Source organism: Pieris brassicae, chromosome 1 (assembly GCF_905147105.1).
Source record: "Pieris brassicae chromosome 1, ilPieBrab1.1, whole genome shotgun sequence".
In the NCBI taxonomy this organism is placed as follows: domain Eukaryota; kingdom Metazoa; phylum Arthropoda; class Insecta; order Lepidoptera; family Pieridae; genus Pieris; species Pieris brassicae.
The window spans coordinates 8,412,899-8,436,479 of NC_059665.1; the positions used below are offsets into that span (position 1 = coordinate 8,412,899).

General features: G+C 31.9%; 3 protein-coding genes across 4 annotated transcripts; 2 read left to right on the top strand and 1 right to left on the bottom strand.

Moving 5' to 3' along the window:
* Positions 1–850: 850 nt before the first annotated feature.
* Positions 851–9,867, bottom strand: LOC123713864 (myrosinase 1-like). The gene is made up of 10 exons (XM_045667762.1): positions 9,715–9,867; positions 9,034–9,143; positions 7,869–8,051; positions 6,233–6,487; positions 4,545–4,676; positions 3,980–4,074; positions 3,655–3,802; positions 2,942–3,096; positions 2,601–2,839; positions 851–1,058 (listed from the first exon to the last, which is right to left on the bottom strand). Exons 1-10 carry the CDS (start codon positions 9,750–9,752, stop codon positions 884–886), a joined length of 1,530 nt encoding a protein of 509 aa, XP_045523718.1. The 5' UTR covers positions 9,753–9,867; the 3' UTR covers positions 851–883.
* A 1,343-nt stretch (positions 9,868–11,210) lies between these two features.
* LOC123720811 (myrosinase 1-like) lies at positions 11,211–15,198 on the top strand. The gene is made up of 6 exons (XM_045677585.1): positions 11,211–11,361; positions 12,412–12,527; positions 12,716–13,386; positions 13,603–13,911; positions 14,225–14,469; positions 14,959–15,198. The coding sequence occupies exons 1-6, from the start codon at positions 11,342–11,344 to the stop codon at positions 15,116–15,118; spliced, it is 1,521 nt and encodes a 506-aa protein (XP_045533541.1). The 5' UTR covers positions 11,211–11,341; the 3' UTR covers positions 15,119–15,198.
* Positions 15,199–15,845: 647 nt separating this feature from the next.
* Positions 15,846–23,293, top strand: LOC123720819 (tetraspanin-33-like). Of its 2 annotated transcripts, none has more exons than XM_045677596.1 (7): positions 15,846–16,623; positions 17,144–17,218; positions 17,613–17,741; positions 18,119–18,292; positions 18,741–18,920; positions 20,116–20,297; positions 20,686–23,293. In XM_045677596.1, the coding sequence occupies exons 1-7, from the start codon at positions 16,537–16,539 to the stop codon at positions 20,696–20,698; spliced, it is 840 nt and encodes a 279-aa protein (XP_045533552.1). In that variant the 5' UTR covers positions 15,846–16,536; the 3' UTR covers positions 20,699–23,293. The 2 variants fall into 2 exon arrangements, with proteins under 2 accessions (XP_045533552.1, XP_045533560.1); XM_045677604.1 differs by having other exon boundaries at positions 20,116–20,291; positions 20,686–23,291.
* Positions 23,294–23,581: the final 288 nt, after the last annotated feature.

Below are 23,581 nucleotides of genomic sequence, written 5' to 3' on the forward strand. Positions count from 1 at the left end.
AACTTAAATGTACATATAAAAATCATATGACGTAATGTATAGTATATAATTATTAAGATTTTAAAGTTAAAAGGTGTTATTTTGTTTATAATTTAAAAACCAGGCAAAATCAGAAATATGAATTAATAAGAGCTTTACTGTCTGCTCCCATGGTTCATAGGGATATGGGGATGTATATAATAAAATTAAAGTCACGATTCAGTGCTAAAACGCATTAACAAATTTTTTCTTCCATAAATCAGCTTTACAGTCATTAAACACTATGAAAAACAAATATTTTTGTAAACGTCAATACAATTACAGACACAACGTTAATAGGTTCACACTTGTAGAGGGTAAAAAATACAAGTAGTACATAATTTTAGAAATAAATGTTTACACTTTTGTGTAGCGCTATCTATTGTCAAAAAGAAAAATGAATTTGTGCAAAAAGACATTTATAGTTTGGATTAGCGCCCTCTAGCGACAAGTAGCTGTATCATCAGAATGAAAATTTGTTCTATATTAAATTGTTGAGTGAAACACATCTCTGTCTAAACAATTTGAACCTAGAACTATTACAAAATAAATTATTATTTCTTTTAATATCAATTCCACAAATATAAAAAATGTATTGGCTGTCTTAGCGTAACTTCAGCGTACAAGCGCCACCTAGCGAGATACTAGTACACAATAGATGAATATCGTGTTTAACTACTTAAAACAAATAACATGCTTGTTTCTTTTTTATGCACTAGATGACGTTGTAACTAAAACTAAATAAACAATGAAAAAAAAAATGTACATTGAACAAATTTGTTTCTATTAAATTTTTATTATAATGTTAGGATATATAAAAATAAAGATCATATAACTTAGTAACACTGTAATAAATCACTTATATCTACAATTCATCTTTTTTCCTCCTTTGTGTTATAGATATTTTCCAATTATCTGGTTCCCAATCCTTTTCGACAATCCTCTTTTGTATTATTCGTTTATACACTAGTGCTGACAATCTAGCTGTCCTCGTTTTTTCTTCAGATTCAAAATCTACTTCATACAGGCCGAAACGCTCACTGAAAAATTCAAATTTAATAATTACACTTGGAATTTACCTACTCTGTCTACGGAAAGCTATGTACAGTTTTATATTGACCATATGTGTTTATAGGGTCTTCTATTAAAACTATAGTATAATAGTTTTACTGGTATTCCTTCAATTTCTAATAATAGATCTATTTTTTCAATTAAAATAGTTTGCGTGTATCTATAAGTTTATATCGGCTTCCGAATATTGTGCTAAGCTCTCATATCTCACACAACTTTTACAAAACCACACTTAAAGTACCTCAACGGACGTTTTCATAATAATATATTACTCAAGTACAGAGACAATAATAATGCGTAATATGTCATTGATTACAATGTATCTTGGCATGTCTCTGTGGTTTCAAAAAAGTAACACTGCGCACGCTTATAACAACTTACACCCACTTTTAAATACATGCACAAAGTCTCATTCTGACACACACACATTCAAACATACTTAATGTTTTATAAGACTTCTGTTTGATTAGTTGTAACACTAAAACTAGGTACTTTTTCTCAAAAACATGTTTTAAATATGTACCATAGAATAATTGATATCTTGTTACCTACAACACGGGGCTCCCTAATGTGGTCACAAGCAATAGATGAATTTTGTCAGAACCTATTTGTCATGAATAAAGTATGTATTATGTATTACTTAAAAAAGAGCCTCTTGGTGAACATTATGATTGATGGATACTTTTTTTTTAAATACAATCAAATATTTGAATCGAACTGTATGGCGTTGCTAAACATCGCACCGTAAAAGTTACCAATTCCAATTGATTAGTATATATGTCGCAGACAACTAGCACAGCTCAGCCGCAGCGTTTGTTGCAACATTTGATAAACTGGCTGGCTAATGTTTTGATCTTACGTTCGATACAGTAATTATTTGGCATAAAAACACATGAAACCTGACATTTAAAAAAATATTTTAAAATTAACTTGCTTAAGTTAAATTCTCATTATTATTTGCACTTCACTCTTCCATTGTCAAAACACCATCAAAGTTGTTCCCGACGCCATATTGACAGTTTGAAGAGTTTCGTTTCTAGTTTCAGAGTGGCAGAAAGTGGAATGAAATTTAAAGTTACAGTCAACAGGCTGTGCAAGTAACGAAACGTCATTGACCCAAGTCTTTAGCCTAGCTGTTTTATCAAATTGCTGAATATATTCATTCAGGCCGCTAGTTAAACGGATAGGCTGTGAATTGAAGGCCTAATTAAGCTAGTTGGCTGCGATATTTAACCTTTATATTTTAATATGCTATTAGTAAAGTCGCACTCATAGTGTCATACATCAACGTCACGCCGAAATAGGATCGGGCAACGCCAAAGTAAGTTGGATATAATAATAAAATGCTACTATATTTGAAAATTTAGATAAGTTAACATTTGTAATCATAGTAACAGAACATCACATTGTATATAATATTCATTGACTTTTTTGAAAAGCAATAATTAATAATTTTAAAACAATAAGAAATATTTACTGTGTACTCCGTATGTATAACTAATTACACTAACCTCGTTCCAGCAACCCACTCAACATTATCCATCAAGCTCCAAACAGTGTAACCCTTTATTTGAGCTCCATCTTCAATAGCGTATAAAACTGCGATTAAATATTCTCTTAAATAATCTACCCTCGTGCGGTCGTTGAGACTCGGCTCGGAGGACCAGCCTTGCTCGGTTATAAATGTTTGAGGGTAGTCGTATTTTTGGTTTATGTACATATATAGGCGGTAGATACCGAATGGGGAACTCTGAAAATATTGAAAAAATAATTATTAATATGTTTCTATCAAATGATACGAAAAGGGATTAATATTTTTTAAACTACCCTAATATTGCAAATAAAATCTTACTTTCAGCCATGAACTCTTAGATTGTGGCCAAAGAGCACTTTGCGATATTTCAACGCCTATGTCGTCTTCAAATGACGGTACTTCAAATTTTTCGGTTGTTTGAGGTTTGACTAACACTGACGTATAGTGATTTACACCTAAGAAATCAGCTGAACCTGGAACATTAATTCAGATTATTCATTAGTATAACAATAGAAATACAATCAGTAATAATCATCAATCAAAGTGACGCTGCAACTCTCCTCCTAGCTTGGCCTAAGATTGTATCAGAGTCCGTAATGGTTTTCGTGTCTGTGTGTAGGGCTAATACGCTATCTCCATTAATTATCCATGCTTTTTGAAGTAAAACTTCTTTTGGCGCGTTAGGGAAAAATGAGAGTAAATTTATATGATGCGCGTGCGCACCGTCACAAAAAACCGACACTCTGAAGTTAGCTATAGTAAACATTTTTTATTTCATTGTTAGTGTCGATTTTCTACAAACGTATAATAAAATGTTTGGAAAGATTTTTGATCTTGTTACGCCAAAGAAGTATAACTTCTAACGCGTGTACATAAGTATTTTATTGTGTATAACAAAGCTTTTTTTTCTTTATTTCGTGATATAGAAATTGCAATCTATTGGTACCAGGACTTCACCTACTATCTCAACTAATAGTTTAGAATCAAATGGATATTGATTGAGGAAGGTTAAGAGAACATTGTAAAACTACCTTTCAAAAGTTTAATTTCCTCCGGGCTTAATGTGGGTAGACGCGAAATTTCATATCCCTGCTCTTTGCTCTTTTTCAACACTCTGCTTTTCACAGTTTTTGGGAAATCGCCGTATTTCGACCAAATTGGGTTCATGTACATACCGATCTGAGAATTATTTCAAAAGTACATACTTTGATGTACAGAATTACAATTCTGAAAATTTCCTATCATGCACTTTCTCTTACTTCTTCTTTTTGATAAAAAAGTACTTGAATACCGTATATTTAAATGTCTATATAAATAAACACTTTGCATCTATAAACAAAAATGTATCCTACTTACAGTAAAATCTCTATAAATTTCAGCTGCCTCTTCATTTTCTGTTTTATTGTCGTATCCGAAACCGTAGTTCAAAGATAAGGCTATACCGACGGAACCTGAAATTTATTAATGGGGTGTTTTTCCTATAAAAAACTATAGATGTAACATAATTGATTTTCTTGTTTTTTTTTTTAATTTTAACATAACTTAATGTTGGTGACATTATCTGTGATCGCTGTATGCTTTTGATAAGTTTACAAAATGTATATTTATCCCATAATTAAAATTGAATACTTTATAGAAAATCCAAAAATGTCTTCAAGTATCGAACAGCATAGCGTTTAGGTTCATTTCTCAATCTAATAGGCAAATAGATCAGCCTCCTGTGCCTGACACACGCCGGCAACCTTTTGGGTCTAAGCCAAGTTGGGCCTCACAATGTTTCCTTCACCGTTCGAGCGAATGTTAAATGCGCACATAGAAATTAATCCATTGGTGCACAGCCGGGGATCACAACTACCACCTCAGGATAAGAGGCGCTCGCTAAGGTCACTAGGCAAACAATTCGACATAATAAATAACATACCCTTATATGTCTTCTTATATTCCCTTTCATAAAGTCTGTAGGCCGTCGCATGCGCAAGCAAAACGTGTTTCAAGCACATGTAATCTCCAATTCCTTTAGAATTTATTGCAGGAGCCATTATACCTCCATAGCCTAAAAATAAAAAGTTAAATAACCTTCTCCAGACCTGGAGCATGGTTAAGATTGATCGAGTGTTGGAAGTATAACTGTCCGCGATGGACTACTAAACTGGCACACCGTGAGCAGTCTGGTCCAACTTAAGAGATAGGATAGCTTAGATCTTTAATTATAGTCGCAATTTTATTTTATTGCAAATTATTTGTCTATAATTAATTGACAGTCACAATTATCTGTTAACTCCAAAGGATTCTAACAGATGTCGATACTTTTCGACTGGATTGAGTAAGTAATCAATAGATGGCACTGCTATGGTAAACCGACAAACGTGTCATATAAGCTACAATTCAATATCATGATTGCCACGTGTTATTGAGGCTAACGTATAAATTAAATTTATTTTGTAGTAAACGAAATACCGTGAAATTCAATTATTTCTACTTTTTTTAATTTTTGGTGTTAGCATAGCCAACCACGTGTTACTTAGACCGAAGTGTAAATCAAATTCAAATTATAATGACGATAATACAGTGAAATTATTCTTTCGTGTCACGGTAACTAGAACCACACTAAGGAGAAACGAAGTTCGCGGGGGCAGCTAGTGGATATTATATATCCATATTAAATTTTTTGTTTCAGCTGAGACATTTGTTGAGTAGCCAGTACCTATTTCTGTAATGTTGAATTTTTTTATTAATATACTTAGTGATATCGATAAGATTATATAAATAATAAACATATGTATGTGATGGGTGTGTAAATGTATTACATTGCAGTATCGAAGATGTACCTATAATGTATATTACCGATGTAATCGTTTTTATTTAAACAATTTTTTTTTACAAGTCTTCACTAAGACATCATGGAACATGGAACGGTCTTGCCTAACTTCATACTAATAAGTAATTTAAGTTTAACCTAATTTACTAAAAGGGATTTTAACATAAGGAATTGTCCAATAACACTACTTACAGTATCTCTTAAAAGGAAGACACTATGCTCTTGTGTTCTAAAGACAAAATATTTGTACACAAAAACATATATAAAAAGTAAATAGATATTTATAGAAAAATATTAAAACGATGCCCTATTATACCGACACGACCAGACAACAGAGGCCACACCAACAAGATGTACCTATACCTATACCTAGTATACACGTAAGAGTGAAACTTCTTTATGCCCTTATTTTATATGCAACTTTAAAGAAATTAGTTAAATAAAATTAAATAAGATTAAGATTAACCAAAGACTTTTATTATAATAGACATGAATACAAATGATATTGATATTCATTTTATATTAGTAATACAGAATTACAGAATTTAATTAATTGCAATAAAATTATTACTATCATTGTTATCATTATTTATATTTTTGTTATTAATGGCTTCGAATCTCTTCGAATCAACCGTGGACGGGACAAGAAATAGATGGCGCGTAACGAAAAAATGTGACGCGTAACCGAAAAATGTAACTGTAATTTTTTTTCAAACGCCGATATAGAAGTTTCACTTCAAAAAATTAAGTTAACACGAAGAAGCAATCAAAATAAAGACCAAAATACACACCTTCAAAACAAAACGATGGCTGGTTTATAGTTATCCAGTACTTGACTCTATCTCCGTATCTATCGAACAGGACTTTAGCGTAGTCCTCAAACCACTGAACCACTAGAGGACTGGCCCAACCACCCAAATTTTGTAAGGTTTGGGGCAAATCAAAGTGGTACAATGTGACCATTGGTTCTATATTGTACTTGAGTAATTCGTTTATTAAATTATCGTAGTATTCGAGACCTTTTTCGTTTTTTATGTTTGTAAAACCTGAAAGAAACAGTACTTACGTTTTATAAACTCTCGAAAGATTTATATTTGTACATTGTATATTTATCATATATAAATACCAGCCAAATCCCAAAGATATTGGCATGCTATAAATATAATTTTTATGAATTTTTTATTCTGATTAGAATGGGAAATGGGAAATGGGAATGGGAATTATGATCTGTTTTTCAGGTCTTCCAAACGACCGTTAAATATCTTATTCTAGTTAAAGGAGTACAACGCAATTATTATGTGTTATTTATGTGACATAAAACAAATGAGTGGAGGATATTTATATAAATAACTACAAACGAGTAGTCTCCAACAACACAATAACTGAAATAAAAATTAAATGTTAAAATCAACTTAAATGAATGAAGGTAGCAGGATGAGTTTTTCTATTACCCTATAAGTGGACACTTTGAGGACGCCACGCTAAAAATCATCTCAAAAACCTTCAAAACATGAACACCTAGTGTGCCATCTGCTTTGCGTGTAGTATGGATATTTTAATTACACGCAAAGCAGATGGTACACTAGGTCACACAATGCGCAGGAAGGCAACCCACACAGATAGGTACCTCAATGGTGAATCCCACCACCACCCTTCACTACTGCTTTCAGTCGATAAATGTCTGTTCCAGAGAGCCCAACGTCTTTGTGATGCTGCCTACATGTACAACCGAAAGTACTTGCGAAGAGAAAAAAGATTCTTCCCAAGATTGGTACGCGAAGCCATTGAAATAAAAAAAAACATCCCAATTTCAATAGAGAAGACGGCCTAAAATTATCAAACACCTGGGATCCAATAATATCCAAATTAAAACCCCTAGACAAACAATCCGCGAAAACAGAGGACACCGTGAGTCATTTTAGCAAAAACCCGTCATCTTTTAGTCGATATCAACTTCGGGGCAATAAATACAGATAAAACAACTTTCTCTGTAGCTGTGATACTTTTGACATTCAACATCTTTTGTCTTCAGTCACCGTGATCACGCACGCTGAAAAGCACGAGAAACGTCGGAAAAAAATTTAAATTTAGAATTATGTAAATAATTATAAATAACGTAGCTTTAATCCGTTCAAAAAGTGTTTGTCTTAAGTATTATATTAGTATTTATAATTGATGTAAACCTTTCCTTTAAAAATTTAGTCACCTTCCCCTTGAAAGCATTACGCGGCAGTGATCCATAACTTCTGGGAAGGTGTTAATAGTTTGATTGCCAACTTGGCGTAACTATTTTTTAAATGAAGATATAAGGCTGTTAAGTAAAAATGGGATCAAGTTGAAGAATTTACTCAACCATCTTTCCCAATAGAAATAAAGCTTGAAAAATCAGAAATAGAACCGACCATTACAGATCGTTACATAACTCACCTGTAGGAAGCACCCTCGCCCATGAAATCGAAAACCTGTAGTGATCTACGCCAAGTTCGCGCAACATTTCGACATCTCGTTTGTATTGGTGATAGGAATCACTGGCGACATCACCGTTCCTAGCATCAGCTATCACGTCAGGTTGGGTGTGAAGGTATCTGTCCCACATACTTTCACCTTTACCTAAAAAAAAATTAAAAAACCTATTTGTATATAATTAATTGTTTAATTATTTGTTTTAAAACTGTCTCCGGTGACACTAGCATGAAGGTAAAAACTTCTGGATGTTTTAATTTATTATAAATAAAGTTATTACAAAAATGACGTTTATAGTCCAGTTTTCTTGGAAAGTCACTAACTTATGCCATCGTCTACGGCGACTTATTTCATTTCATTTCTTTTAAAAACTAACATTATATTCATATACCCACAGCTTAAAAAAGCCAATGGCGCCACAACTTGGCTTTTTAGATCTGGGCCTCTAGATTTCTGTACGTGTCATCATTTGTCGGATGCTGTGCCTGACTCACGCCGTCGCCTTTTTAGGTCTAAGGCAATCCGGTTTCCTTGCAACGTTTTCCTTTACCGTTCAAACGAATGTTAGATGCACCTAGACAGAACACAACTGGCACAGCCGGGGTTCGAACCTACGACCTCAGAAATGAGTTTCGCACACTGAAGCCAACAAACACTGTTCTGCACCCGTAGCTTTACTCTCCCAGAAATTTCGTGTATGTAAATCCGTACAAAAAACGTTTGTTAGAATTGAGTTTGTCGTTCATACGATGCGCTCAGTCCTTCATTTCATTTCGAAGGAAATTCCATACATAAAAGATAATGAGATAAAAACGAGAGTCGTAGTATAGTAGATATATACCTACTCATGATCCAAATGAAAATGTTTTGTCAAGTATAATATTATAAGATTAAAAAGACCATCAAACATCGATAAATTATTACATAATGACAAGAAATACAATTAATATTATAACTTTGAGAACGAGGTCAACTTATCCTCACGCTATGTACTTGTATAATAAATGTGTAAAGTAGGTATTGAAAACGTAAAGGATTGCAGTCTTGTCCGTACTTTGGTAAGAACGCCTATTATCATTTCATCCATTCTAAATTTTCAAAGACAAATGCGCGTGTAATTTTTGCTTACCATCGACATTCCAGGCACCTTCCACTTGATAGGCGGATGTTGCAACGCCAAACATAAAATCTTTGTTAAACCTTCGAAGCCTGTTGTCGGACCACGCATATGTATGTACGCTGAAATACAGTTTAATATCGGTGTGCCATCAGTTCAATAACTTCAGATCGAATATCCATGAAAAAGTATGAATGTAGAATATATATTAAATAATTCGTTATTGCTTGTTTAAATAACATAGTTAAAATATACTCATTCAAAACAAATCTATGGAAACTACCTATATCAGTTACATTTATAAGTCTTTAATACGCAACATTTTGGAATTACGAATTCTATTTTTGAATTTAGAAATGGATTTATGAATTAAATTATGAGCGATATATTTACAAATGCTTAAAAGTACCTATCTAGTTGAAATAGTTAAATATCATTATATATTTTTTATATTTACACGTAAAGTTTTTTGTTAGTATTCGTACAATTTAAATTAAAATCGTATTATGAATAATGATTTTGTATTAACATTGTTTCAAAATTCAATCTTCGAACACAAATGGAAAACTCATTAGATTAGATTTAGATTCTTAAGTAATACGATATTACTAAGTAAAAAAATATGAAATTGTTGTATCGTTTTTTCCAAGGTCTTTCCTTGTTATTAATAGTTGTAAAAGAAATATAACTTACCAAAGCGTTAAAATAAATAAAATATATTTTAATCCCATTTTAAATTGCGTACATAACCACAAACGCGAATTAATTCTGAATTAACACAACTATTAATTATACTGAATTATTGTAACCCCACGACATTGACAATACAAATACTATCAACTGATAATTGTTTAGATAATGACTTTCGTTTACTTATCTGCACACATACATTCAAAAACGATGTAATGAAATATACACAGTAATAAAATATCATGTTCTATATTTAATCAATGTCAAGTTTCATTTTTTTTTAATTTTATGGTCTGGTAACGAGTTAAAACAAACCTTAAGTTTCAACAATTATAAATAAAAATACTTAACTCGGGGCTAGGCTATTGGACCGATTTTTTTTAAGTAGCTTTGGCTAATTAATTAGTTTCATTATCTCTCGGGTCTCATTTAATACGTATTGACAACCGCTTTGCGCCAAAAATTAGCACCAATGTCTAATAATATGTCATTAGTCATACCCCTGCCGCCTCATGAACTTATGATTGTCATAATTCATAATATTGCCATGTCTTTTAAATTATTTATGAAGCTCGTAATTAAGAGAAAATACATAACTCAGATGGTCCTGCGAAAGTAAAGTAGTATTTACAACAACCAGAATTTTGATGGGTGTCCGTAGGCATATTACCACAAAATTTTAGAAATCGAAGCTACCATCTGCTTCATTGAAACGATAATTTTACTTTCTTAATTGTGAATGTCAACGTATAGTCAAACAATCCTCGACTTGATGGAAGAAGTGTTTTGCTACTCAAACTTGGGGTTATGAATTCAAATCCCGCCTATGCCTCAACGGATTTTTCTTCGGCTTGTGTAAGTTACCTCGTACGGTACGGAAAACATCGTGAGGAAACCGAAATGCTTAAAGCAAAAAAATCTACATGTGTATTAGCGCAGAAGGCTGATCACCTACTTGCCTATTCAGAAAAATAATCAAACTCAAGAAACAGACCATGACCAAAGGTTGCTATGCCGTGGGGTTTTATATAACGAATCTTTTACGTTAAATAGGTTATATAAGGAAAATCCCGTAAATTTATTTACCTTTGTTTGCATTCATTTATAAGTTAGTATTAGAATTGATAAATATTAAATTAAAAGTGGTTTTTAGAGCCGCCTATGTTTAAACTTCCTCCATTCCAGCCTTTTCCCATTAGCCTGGTACAGCTAGATATCTTTTCGACAATATCAATGCCATCATCAACCTGCCTTCACGTTCGTTCCAACATCTATTTTCCAAACCATTCCAGCGAGTCGTCCATACGGTCCACCGTTGGTGTGCCATTTAAGTTGTAAAGCCTTTTTTAGTCCGTCAGTCAGTCTTCTTACAACTATTTTTTCCAGTATGAAGATATTAAACATGCCTCACGTGCCACCGTGACCTCCCACAGTTACATCATTCAATTTAATCGACTTGCTTTATGCCAAGATGCTGACATTGTAGAATCAATTGGCGAGTCAAGATGAAGCTGCAATCTTGAATTATATTATCAATATTTTTATTTTGAATACTAGTTATCTGATTATTCTAAGTGTGTTTGATAGTTTGGTTGTATATAAGGTGATTTCAGCCCTACTTTAAACAGAGATGAGGCTAATCGTATTAAGGTAAGGAAAACAAAATTTATTGTGTATAGTTTCATGTACCTACTTGGTTTTGCTGAAAATGTTCAGTATGATCAGGATGTTTGACGTCGGTTTAAATACTTTTGTTTAGAATTTGAATATTAATATAAAACAATCTCTTCGATATAATATGTATTTCTGACGTCAAATTTCAAATTTTTCAAAATATATTTATTTATATCTTATCATATGTTAGATAAAATTTTGTTTCGTTTGTAATTTTTTAAGGACATCAGAGCCCTCTGTTACTTCCAATAATTTTAGCGACAGCGATCCCTATTCTGAGTTTTTGTACCACGCGATAGCAATGTTGCAACATCAGTGCAAATTTAGAAAACTAATCGATATTTCATACAAAAACGTCGGGATCGCTATTGTCATTGGAGTTATAGACGGCAAATCTGTGTGTCTGACAGATGTCGTAAATCTTTGATTCAAAGTTATGTTGTTTTCCTCACGATGTTTTCTTCTACAGTACAACCATAAATCGTAACTCAGTGGATTAAGGTCTATTTAACTAATCTCTTCTATTTAACTAATCTTTTTTTTATATTTTACAAATTCTACACGACGTGTTTGTTAATATATTGAATATAATTATTTTCATTTAATTTATCTGTACTGCGTGACGTGTTTTTTAACAATTTATATATATATAAACCAGTTATGTTAAATAGTTAGAAAATTAATTCTAATATAAAGTATACATATAATTGTTTTCTAAGGTTTATAGAATTAAAATAACTAGCAACTACAGGATTTGAAAGAGGCCTCATGTAATGCAGATTGCACCTCATTTCGCATGGCAAACATAAAATATACAAGAATAATTTAATGAATCTTACAACTTATATCATTCAGTCTGTCTCAATAATATGGTTATTTAATCCGAGAATATAGGACATTGCGTCAATAACACAAGGTTTAATCTGCAGATTTACTTCTTGATTCTGATCGAGAAAACAATAAAAACTGCTTTTAACAAACAATTACTCGTAATATATTTAATTTTGATTTCATATTTTTTTACAGTGTTTTGTTTGCGAGCTGCTACGCTCATCCGAAACATGAGAGGAAGTTCCCTGATGACTTCCTTTTCGGGACTGCCACAGCGTCCTATCAGGTGGAGGGAGCGTGGAATGCTGACGGTAAATATAAAAGAATATTTATGTTGTATTCGAAATAAATATAATTGAAGCTATATTATAAAGTAGGTACCAAATTGTGTACATCAAGAAGCGTCTAAATTGTAGATGTATATCAGAATATTTCTGACATCATTTTCGTGTTCGACAATGTAATCTATGTAATGATGACGTTACTTATGAATTTCCAGGCAAGGGTGAAAATATCTGGGACCATATGACCCACACAATGCCAGAAGTGATCGCTGATCAAAGTAACGGTGACGAAGCAGCTGACTCCTACCATAACTATAAACGCGATGTCGAAATCATGAGAGAACTTGGCTTGGACGCCTATCGGTTCTCCCTTTCCTGGTCAAGAATACTTCCCAATGGTCAAGCTAATATCGTAAACCAAGCGGGTGTTGACTACTACAATAATTTTATTGACGAAATGCTTAAATATAACATTACTCCACTGGTCACTCTCTATCATTGGGATTTGCCCCAAAAACTTCAAGAGTTAGGTGGCTTTGTTAGCCCCTTGTTCCCCGAATGGTTCGAAGATTATGCTAGGGTTGTGTTTGAAAATTTCGGAGATAGAGTAAAGCATTGGATCACATTTAATGAGCCGAGGGAAATTTGTTATGAGGGTTACGGTTCCACCTCAAAAGCCCCCAGGCTCAATGCAACAGACGTCGGCACCTATCTTTGCGCGAAACAATTGGTTATAGCGAATGCTAGAGCATACCATCTATACGACAAGGAGTTTAGGCCCATTCAAAACGGCAAGTGTGGTATAACTATAAGTGTCAACTGGTTTGGGCCATTGACAGATTCTGAAGAGGATCAATTCGCTGCGGAGATAAAGCGACAGGCCGAGGTATGGTGACACATTTCACAGATTAGATTGCTTCTTATGAATTATCTTGTCAAGTTCAAGTGTCTTATCTATTGCCTTGATCTTATTTATGTGGGGTCCTATTATGTAACTAAAGTTGACATTATTTTTTCTAATGTTGCCATAAAAAACGACTTTATATAGAACTGTTCAACAATTAGCTTTTAATTATCTTATTTAGAAGTTTTACGATTTTAGTGGGGTATCTATGCCGAACCAATTTTTTCGGAACAAGGTGGATTTCCAAAGGAACTCTCTGAAATCGTGGAGAGGAACAGTAAGGCGCAGGGCTACCCTAGATCTCGTATGCCAGAATTTACCGACGAAGAGAGAGATTTAGTTCGAGGCTCCTTTGATTTCTTCGGTGTTAATCACTACACAGCTTTCTTGGTAACGGCGAATGAAGAATATAAAGAATGGCACCCAACGCCATCACTTCTTGCTGATGCTGACGTTGGCGACTATGTTCCCCCGGAGTGGCCTAAATCAGCATCCAAGTGGCTTAAGGTATTAGTAAATTTCAGTTTTATTTAAATATATATATATATATATATAGCATTATAATAGCATTTTTCATCCTATTGAATGATTTTAGCATGTCTCCTTTTAATACATTTTTGGATAAAGTATGGTCTTTTGTAGGTATAACAATACACACATACGTACACGTATGTACAACATACCGTCACAGCGGGCCACGGATACATTTCTTCTTTTATCTCATAGAATACGTTTATAGTTGGTAGTTGATAAGACAATAAATTATTGTTATTTAAAGAAGAGTAATTTTCGAGCTTTACAATTACAAATTTTTTTTTAGCTTGCACCAAACAGTATCTATAATGTATTAACCCACCTCAAGAGTAAATACAATAATCCCATTTTCTACATCACTGAGAATGGCTGGTCAACAACCCCTGAAACTGGTCTGGAAGACGAGGACAGAATCACCTATTATAGAGCAGCCTTAAACAGTGTTTTGGATACCTTGGAGGCAGGAGTAAACCTAAAGGGCTACATGGCCTGGAGTCTTATTGATAACTTCGAATGGATGGAAGGATATCTGTAAGTATTTACCAAAACTCGGCCTAAAGACGTTTGTAGGTGGATGAGCTTTCTATATCAGACAAGTATAAATTTTGCCTCAATCCAAATATTAAAAAATTATAGCATTTTATTAATAAGATCGCAAATAAGGTATAAATTCCAGATATTATTTTAAACACCTAAACAAACTTTATTTGTTTAATAACTTTCATTACAGTGACATGAATTTATTACATTATTTACACAACTATAGGTAATTTGATGTTTCAAATGCTTATTTGTGAGTAAATGCTAAACATCATAAAAAATATATATAAATTTACATTACGGTCTGGCTAAATTCTTTCGACCGTATTCTTCTCTCGTTATCAGGCAAATTACACAATAACACGTGACAAACATGGCAACATATCCACACTTTAAGTGTCAAGACAAAATAACATGATTTTTTATTTGTAATTGAAAAACATTGTGTAATTTAAATTTCCGCGCCTTTTAATATTTCAGAGAACGTTTCGGTCTGTACCAAGTTGACTTTGAGAGCCCAGAGAAGACCCGTACACCAAGAAAATCTGCTTTTATTTACAAAGAAATCATAAGAAGTCGAGTTATTGAGCCTAACTATGAGCCACCCAGCAGAACAATGTGGATTGACGAAGGACACTAATACTAACGAATTATATTTTAATATTTGAAGATATGTTCATTCAAAGAGACAATTTAATAAATGACTAACTAGCTATTTAATTTGCTTCTGAGTTAAGTTCTATGTATTTACACATATTCTTTATAATACAATTTTTTCCCTAAATTATTTGCTATCTGAACAATATTATAAAGAATACTATTAATACAATTTCGTAAGTATCTTTTATATTTAAACAAAAAGTATGATTTGCTCGTATTTTCTATTGATAGGAATTAAAGTTCGGATCAATACAACACAATTTTCTTATTGAATTAAAGTAGTATGTTGCTGCGTTTTTAAGCTACAGGGGTTTACATCTGTAAAAAAATCGATCGAATCGATACTCAATCTTATGTCTGCATCTGGGGTTAATAGTCAATACCAATACAGCTTCCAGGTCTCAGCATTATCACAGGAGGTAGATGTAAAAATTTAAAGAAAGCTATACTAAATCATTTGTTCGAAGACCTGTAATTATTAGATTTTTAAAACCATCTGAATACAAAAAACTAAAATTGGCAGATATTTACTTACTGACTTTAACTATTACAGTTGGTGTAAATCCGTGAATCTGGGTATTATGAAGAGTAATAAAAGTAACGTCATTTTTTTGGTTTTTATTTTATTTCTACTTTTCATATTTAAAAAAATGAAAAAAAAAGTACAAACAAGTTCAAATGATTTGCTTCCGGAATATTAGTGGCCTGCGTGTCTGCCTCATTTATAAGCAATGTAAACAATAGTCCGAGAAACAGACACAAGTAAATGATATGATTGATAAACCTGTTTTTTTAACATTTCAAGGTGGTGTTAATTGACAACGCAGCGCTACCACGGTGGCAGGTGTGGTACTTAAAATTGTATAATTATCGCTATTTAAAAAGTCTGCCACTCGAACTACTCATATTGATATTTTGCTCGCCAGCGGCCCTAGCTATTTAGCAAAGTAAGAAAATAAAATAATTTAAATGCGGCTGGCAGCACTGTACTGTAGTCTGTGCGGAAAGAGAACTGTATATATATTATTTGTATACATTATTTGTAATGATAGTTTAAAAATCATCATGTTGATAATAATAAGAAATAAAATGATTCTTGTATTGTATTATCACACTGGTTGTATGTCAGCACAGACTCCATACTCTAACCGCACATTAGTACACTCTTCTTATTTTGTGTTACCAACACAAAATTGAAAAGCTCTCCTTGATCTGTGACACTCAATTCAAAAGCCGATGGCTATGGGTCGTGTACTTACTACTTGTGATTGTGTCAAGCCTTTGTGAAAATTGAGAATATCGATAAGTGTATATATTATTTCAATTTGTATAACAATATTCTATAAGCAAAATTAATCTTTTATTATTTCCCTAACTGTGAATACAAAGTAAGTAAAAATGCATGCGAGGCGTAGAGGACCGAATTTTACGTATGTCAGTGGATGTGTAAAATACATGATTTTTGTATTAAACTTTATATTTTGGGTAAGTTTCTGGTAGTTATGTTAAATTAAAATTGTTAAGGTGCTTAATTCCAACAACAATTTCTAAAAATATCTCTCAATTATCGTATGAATTGCGTCCATTGTTCTCAGATCTCGTGTGATTCATTCATTCCATTTCTATGTGTGATTGTATAATGTATACATGTTATGTTTAGAGAGACGAAGGATGTTACTAAACATGATAATAATTGGTTCCGTTGTCAGTTGTTGGAACTAATTTGAATTATCTTTTAAACAATTTAATGCATTTTTTAAATATTTGATATGATTTTATATCATGGTATATCACAATGAGATCATCAGCTATCAAATTTGCCTTGCTGATGAGGTTCATTGAAACCAAATTATGTAAAATAAGATAAAGCTTAAAGATATGGTCAATATTTTTTTGCATAAATATCCAACATGTTCATGAAAACTATACTGTTTGTAAATATAACTTTGCAATCTACTTAAACTATTATCTTTTATTCCCATTGACAATATTAACAATATTTCAGCTTTTAGGAGGTTTAGTAGTTTCTGTTGGACTCTATGCATTCATAGATAAGTGGCAGGCAACTGGACTCATAAAGGTATGTTACAACATCAATGTTTAGAACAACATACACCTTATATTGACCATAATCAAAGATGGGTTAAAGTATTTAGGTACTTAATAACAACATCATCGGTTTTTACAACCAAATATAATCCTTTCCATGTCATTATAACAGATTTTGACTATTTATTAGAAAGTAATCAGTATTCTGTCCCAAATAAAATATAATAAATAAAAAATCATTCCATGGGGAAGTTACATTTATTTGCATTATGAGTAATAATTGAAAACATTGGCAAAGTGAAAATTCTTCTTTCATAGCATTGAAACTAAAAAGTAAAGGGCCAAAAAGTATAACTTGTATTTCTTCAAAACAATTTATTGTTTAATATTTGAATACTATCACCATGCTTATATATTAATTTCAGTTGGACACTTTATATGACTTAATATTAAATGTTAGTCTCTTGATTGCATTGATGGGAGGTGTGGTGTTCATTGTCAGTTTTGCTGGCTGCATTGGAGCTTTAAGAGAAAATACCTGCTTGCTAAAGTTTGTAAGTTAAAACTATATATGTTTGATCTGACTAATTCTGGTGTTTTCAGAATTTTCCATCTGTCAACTGGGATTTTAGACTTAATTTACTTATAAATCAGGAGATTGTTGAAAAGAATTTTCCTAGTTATTTTATCATTAAATCAGAAAAATTAAACTGACAAAAACTTTTTGTGCAATAATTCAAAACTAGAAAAACATTGGGATCAATAATAATAATAATAAGCTAAGTGGAAACAAGTACACCTCATGTTTCTGAGAATTAGAAGTAGAAACACACTATATAGATATTGTTTATACCTGTTTATATTATAATCAAAAATTAATTATATTATTATGGTTATCTCTTTATTAAAACCATACTTGTATAAATTCCAGTACTCCCTTTGTCTACTAATACTATTCCTAGTCGAAATGGGTGGGGCAGTGTGTGGCTTTGTGTTCCCAAGATCTCTACATGGCTTTATCGAGCAGAGCTTCACAGAGAGAGTCGTGCACTCATATAGAGAGGACCCTGATTTGCAGAATTTCATAGATTTTGCGCAAAGTGATGTAAGTATTTTATGTAGCCTCTAAATTTTTGTATTTTATATCCAATCAAAATGATTGTGTGTCCAATCATATGAACAATTGTTTTGAATTGCAAAAACTATATCAGTTGTGCTAAATACAGTTATTTATGAATTGTAGTATTGCCCATAAATATGAGAGTTTATTTATTTGTACAAACTAAAGTCTTAACACATTGACATGACACAATTCTTTTTTATAATAATTTTATATAACTTGAAGCATCATCCTTATTTTTAATATGTAATACTTGACCATAGATACATGGTTTAGTGAGCAATGCTCAGAGTATAACCTGGCCGTCCTGGGTTAGGTCAAGTTAGATACTTAGGTTTTTTGTATTTTGTTATCATTTAAATGAAGGATATTGCGAGCTGACATTAAATGGTATGAGATGTTATTATATAATTAATGTGTATTCAATTATTAGTTTCATTGCTGCGGTCTCACATCAGACGGTTACATGGACTGGTCAAAGAATGAGTACTTCAACTGTACTTCCCCATCCGTAGAAAAATGTGGAGTTCCTTACTCATGCTGTATTAACCCTACTGATATAAGTTCAGGACTAGTGAACATTATGTGTGGGTATGGGGTCCAAAACTATCCGGTAAGCAAATTTATTTAATCAAAAACAGATTATATGAAGAAAAAATATATTAATTCCAGACAAAACTTAACAAATCAAATATTCGCATGTAAATATAATGAATTTATCCAAAAACTACTGTGAGTAAATTTCGTCGGTCAGTTTATCTTAATACTATTATGGGGATGGCATTATAGTATTTAAAAACAAGTTTCGCTTATTATACAAATTTGTTTGGGCTTTGTCTAAGCCAAATTTTAGGAAATGAATCATTAAATGATTTAATATATTAATTGTCTATACAGATTACATACCAAAATGTCTTGAGAATAATGGTTTTCAAAGTTTGGAGTGTTGAGCACTAATCCCTAATTTATAAATTAATTTTGGACATATATGTGAAGTAGAAAATAAATTCACATCTGTGTGTATGCCATACAGACGGAGTCCGACCGATAAAATGCTTATTGGGGTTTTCATGAGTATATAAATGACTCAACTACTATTTACCATTTAATTTACCACAAATTGTATTCATAAGAGATCTCTACACATCCGTCTGGTAGTTTTTGAAGTTATCGGTCATTTGCTTCCGCGTTAGTCATTCTATTCTATCAAATTTTTCACTGTTTTTAGTAGTATAAAGTTTAGTTTATTTTTATGCTATTTTTTAAATATTAATACGTTTTAAATAAAATGAATTCGAAAATAATTATTACGTAGTTAGTTTGATGAATTGAATTTAAGCTATATATTAATAATACATAGCTTCAATCCGTTTAATGAATTTAAGCTGTTGTAGTAAAGCTATCAACTCAAATGTCTCGACAAGTTTATAATAATTATTTAAATTACATTTAATATTACAAATAAAAACACCTTTAATCCTTCAAGTATTACGTCACGCAATGTTTGGACATTCTTGAAATCCCCCCCCCCCCCATGTAACGCGCCGTAACATTTTTGTATATCCAAAAGTAAAATGTTTCGTGACCATCCAGAGACTTTATACTTACCATCTAGTTACCAATATGCGGTTCGGAAACCAGAAAGTCGAAAATTATAAGAATAACGTGTAATTCCATCCCTGCCCCGCATCGTAACGTTTTACAAGAAGACCCCCTAACCTAATCCGTTACATAATACTTGAATACACAAGTCATTTTACATGATGCAATAGGAAAACGAATAATAATTTGATCTCATAAAATTTCAGGTGGCAGAAGCGAGCAAGCGTGTATGGACAAGTGGGTGTATAGAAATCGTTCGTCTATGGGGCGAAAGGCATCTCTACACTATAGCCTCCGTAGCCCTTGGGGTAGCATTATCACAACTATTTGTGATATACCTCGCTAAGACCCTTGAGGGACAGATTGAGTTGCAAAAAGCCAGGTACAGGTATAAATATTTATCATATTTTAATTATGGATATACTATCTAAGTTTTAACCTCTAGTTGTGTATTGTCAAATATTTAAGTGACACTTCTAATAAAATTCTTTCACAGCTGTTTGAAATTAAAGTTTTATACAGTGACAGTATATCCCTATATTGACAATTTTTATCCATGGTTCCTGTCCGAATATAGTGTGTACTAAAATAACGTTGTACATAGTCATTGTCTTTTGTTAACATAACTTTTACACATTTAAAGAAAACACTTTTTTACCGGATTGAAGCTGTGTATTACCGTAAAATTATGTAAAATAATTATAAGTTTATAATAATACATAGTTTCAATCCAGTAAAAAAGTGTTTTCTTTTAAAGACAGTATTGTAACTTACAGATGGCAAACATGAAACCGGGGCTCGGCAGGCGCGTACAGGGATGAGTGTAGACGCGCACTGCTGTAGCGACCGGAATCGAACCCGGAGCCTGCCATTCACATCTAGTGCCATATGGATCCGGTGTTAAGTGTTAAAGTGTGTTAAACAAAGTGTAAATGGAACAGTGATTTAGTGAAAAGGTGACATCATGACAAGGTAAGGAATGTATATGGTAACATTGACACCAAATTTATAAGGGTCACATGTAACAACATCTACAAAAATCTCATAATATATACTCCTTCAGTTTAAAACAATTATCAGGTCTGAAATTAAAAAATTGTATATTATTACTTGTGTAACATTAGTTTCTTATCTATGATTTATGTAGAAGCATTACCACAAACAAACCGTACTATCGTTTATAAATCACCAACAATATTTTTAATAATCTTTAAAAAAAACTGCTGAGTTTAATGACATATATCAAAATGAACTGGTTTCTGAAATTTACTAAAAGCGTTATTGGGAAAATATGCAATAATGTTGGTATTTCAAATTAAGTATATATCTCTATCAATTGTCAATGTTGTTTTGTTTTATTACCAATATAAAATAGTGGCAAGAATTTTTGTTGTCTTTGTCTATAATATGTACCTGTTTCGAAAGTTATCATATATACAATTTTACATTGTAAGTGGACTTGCTTACCACAATGTTTACAACAAACAAACAGTTGAAGAGAGAAACACAAAAAAAAAATTGCTATTAATATTTTCTTCTTTAATTTAGATCTTCGAAATACTTTTAGTTAGAAACCTTATGCATAGATGGCGTTGTAACCAGTATAATACATTTACAGTTATGTAGATTATAAGTATAAGATATGCTAATATAACTATTCGTGCATTTATTGTAGGTATTATATGTAAATATATATATGTTACTGGGAGTAAAATCTCATTTTTAAAAGGGGCTTTTATACTATTGGCCAGTTAAATTTAGTATGATACTGATGTAGATTTTGTTTTCGATTGGAAAAATATATGAATTTCCTTAGTATTAATATACGTCACTGCCAAGTAAAATAAAAATAACTATTTATACCATACCATATAACGGATACCATAATTGTTGTGAGCCTTATATGTTTCGAATTAAAAATGTTTGAATCTCAGATTGATGGACTCCTATGTAAGGCCATGTCTTAATTTCGACTGGTGCTATTATAAAAAAATAAATAACCTATGTAAAATGCTCGCTTCTCTAATTATTTTTGCTTGTAAATGAAAATAAATAAATAAATGGGTGTGTTTAAATTTGTTATAACTTGTCAGCTTTCTATGACGAGCTATGTATTTCTCTGGTTTATGACATAGTTTTCACTCATGTAAATAGAAATCAATTACCAAATCTAATTGTCACAGTTCCCGGTAGAAATTTGTTTAACCATAATGCTATCAGAAGCTTTACATGGAATTCAAACACATGATTGTAAATATTTATAATTTGGAAGCTGGTAAGGCATTGTGACGATACTCAGCAACTATGGTATTTCTCATATAGACTGGATATTATTGAACTGAATTGGGGACACGAGATACTTGCAAGTGAAATATATATGGGCAAGTGTAGTCATGATAGTAATGTCTTTTGTTAATATAGCATTAGAATTTACACATTAAGAAAAACACTTTTTGAACGGATTGAAGCTATGTATTATTATTAAAAACTTATAATTATTTTTTTTCGTTTTCTTTATTCATGATGTTATAAGTTCACTAACTGAGATAATTATGTCTTACTTAGGCGTTCTCTCGTGCCTAACCTGTCGAAATATTATTTAAAAAAAAATCTCAGTGATATGGAGAAGCCGAAAGTATTGAGTAGTTAGTATACATAATAATTATTGAATATTATTTATTAGAGTAACTTATTTATATATGAGTAGACAAATATGGGTCGAAAAATGTTTATAGTTATCTAATAGCCACATTCCAATTTTAATTTGTTACTAACAAGTTATATGTTTTTCTATTTTTTTTTTATATTTCCTTGCTTTAAGTCGAATATTGTGTGTTGCTCAATATAAAAGACCAAATGTATGTGATTGTCTATTAACCAAAATTAGTGTAAGTTTGTGCTTTGTAGGTACAATTTCATAATTAGAATACGCACATTTTCGCCAATAACGAAATAAAACATGTATTTATAACGTTTCTGTAATAAAAATCAGTTTTCATCGACTTTAAATACATATTTTAATTTGATTTTGTTAAGGTACACAAGATAATAAATTTTGCCATTGTTGTGTGGTTATCCGTAAGATTTTGTGAAATTAATACTTTCAATATCATTTAGAGTTTATATAGGTTAGACTTTTTCGTAATTTACAAAGTAGCGCCTTCCTTTATAGTAACAGGTAACAGCTATAAATAGATTTTAATTTAAAAATGTATTTTGTTCATAGTATTGTCTTTTGTTAACAAAGCTTTTACACATTTAGCATTTAGCTTAGCTTTTACAAGATTGAAGCTATGTTTTAGAATAAACTTATAATTATTTTACATAATTTTAAATTTCTCCCGACGTTTCGCGTGGTCACTCTGACTGAAGACAAAAGGTGTTGAATGTCAAAAGTATCACAGCTGTAGAGAAAGTTGTGTTATCTGTATTTATTTCCCCGGAGTTGGTATCGACTAAAAGATGACGGGTTTTTGCAGAAATTTATGTTTATAAAGTTTATAATAATGCATAGCTTCAATCCGGTAAAAAGTGTTTTCTTTAAATCTATTTTGTTGCAAGTGAGCTACAGTTAGATGCGTAGGCGTCGTTTTTGCCTTTCAAACCAGAATATGTAAAGTAACGTGTGGATACAAACAGATGTTTTCAATATAATAAAATGACTTTGTAGTA

What these genes read in the sequence shown, in the direction of transcription:
- LOC123720811 (XM_045677585.1), top strand. Translation starts at nt 11,342, where the DNA reads ATGAGGCTAATCGTATTAAG. An exon ending in ATGAGGCTAATCGTATTAAG is followed by an intron (nt 11,362 to 12,411) that starts GTAAGGAAAACA and finishes ATTTTTTTACAG; the next exon opens with TGTTTTGTTTGCGAGCTGCT. An exon ending in CAGCATCCAAGTGGCTTAAG is followed by an intron (nt 13,912 to 14,224) that starts GTATTAGTAAAT and finishes ATTTTTTTTTAG; the next exon opens with CTTGCACCAAACAGTATCTA.
- LOC123720819 (XM_045677596.1), top strand. Translation starts at nt 16,537, where the DNA reads ATGCATGCGAGGCGTAGAGGACCGAATTTTACGTATGTCAGTGGATGT. An exon ending in AGGCAACTGGACTCATAAAG is followed by an intron (nt 17,219 to 17,612) that starts GTATGTTACAAC and finishes TATTAATTTCAG; the next exon opens with TTGGACACTTTATATGACTT. An exon ending in ATGGGGTCCAAAACTATCCG is followed by an intron (nt 18,921 to 20,115) that starts GTAAGCAAATTT and finishes ATAAAATTTCAG; the next exon opens with GTGGCAGAAGCGAGCAAGCG.
- LOC123713864 (XM_045667762.1), bottom strand. Translation starts at nt 9,752, where the DNA reads ATGGGATTAAAATATATTTTATTTATTTTAACGCTTTG. An exon ending in GCCATCGTTTTGTTTTGAAG is followed by an intron (nt 4,677 to 6,232) that starts GTGTGTATTTTG and finishes TTTTATTTTTAG; the next exon opens with GCTATGGAGGTATAATGGCT. An exon ending in AAATTTATAGAGATTTTACT is followed by an intron (nt 3,803 to 3,979) that starts GTAAGTAGGATA and finishes AATAATTCTCAG; the next exon opens with ATCGGTATGTACATGAACCC.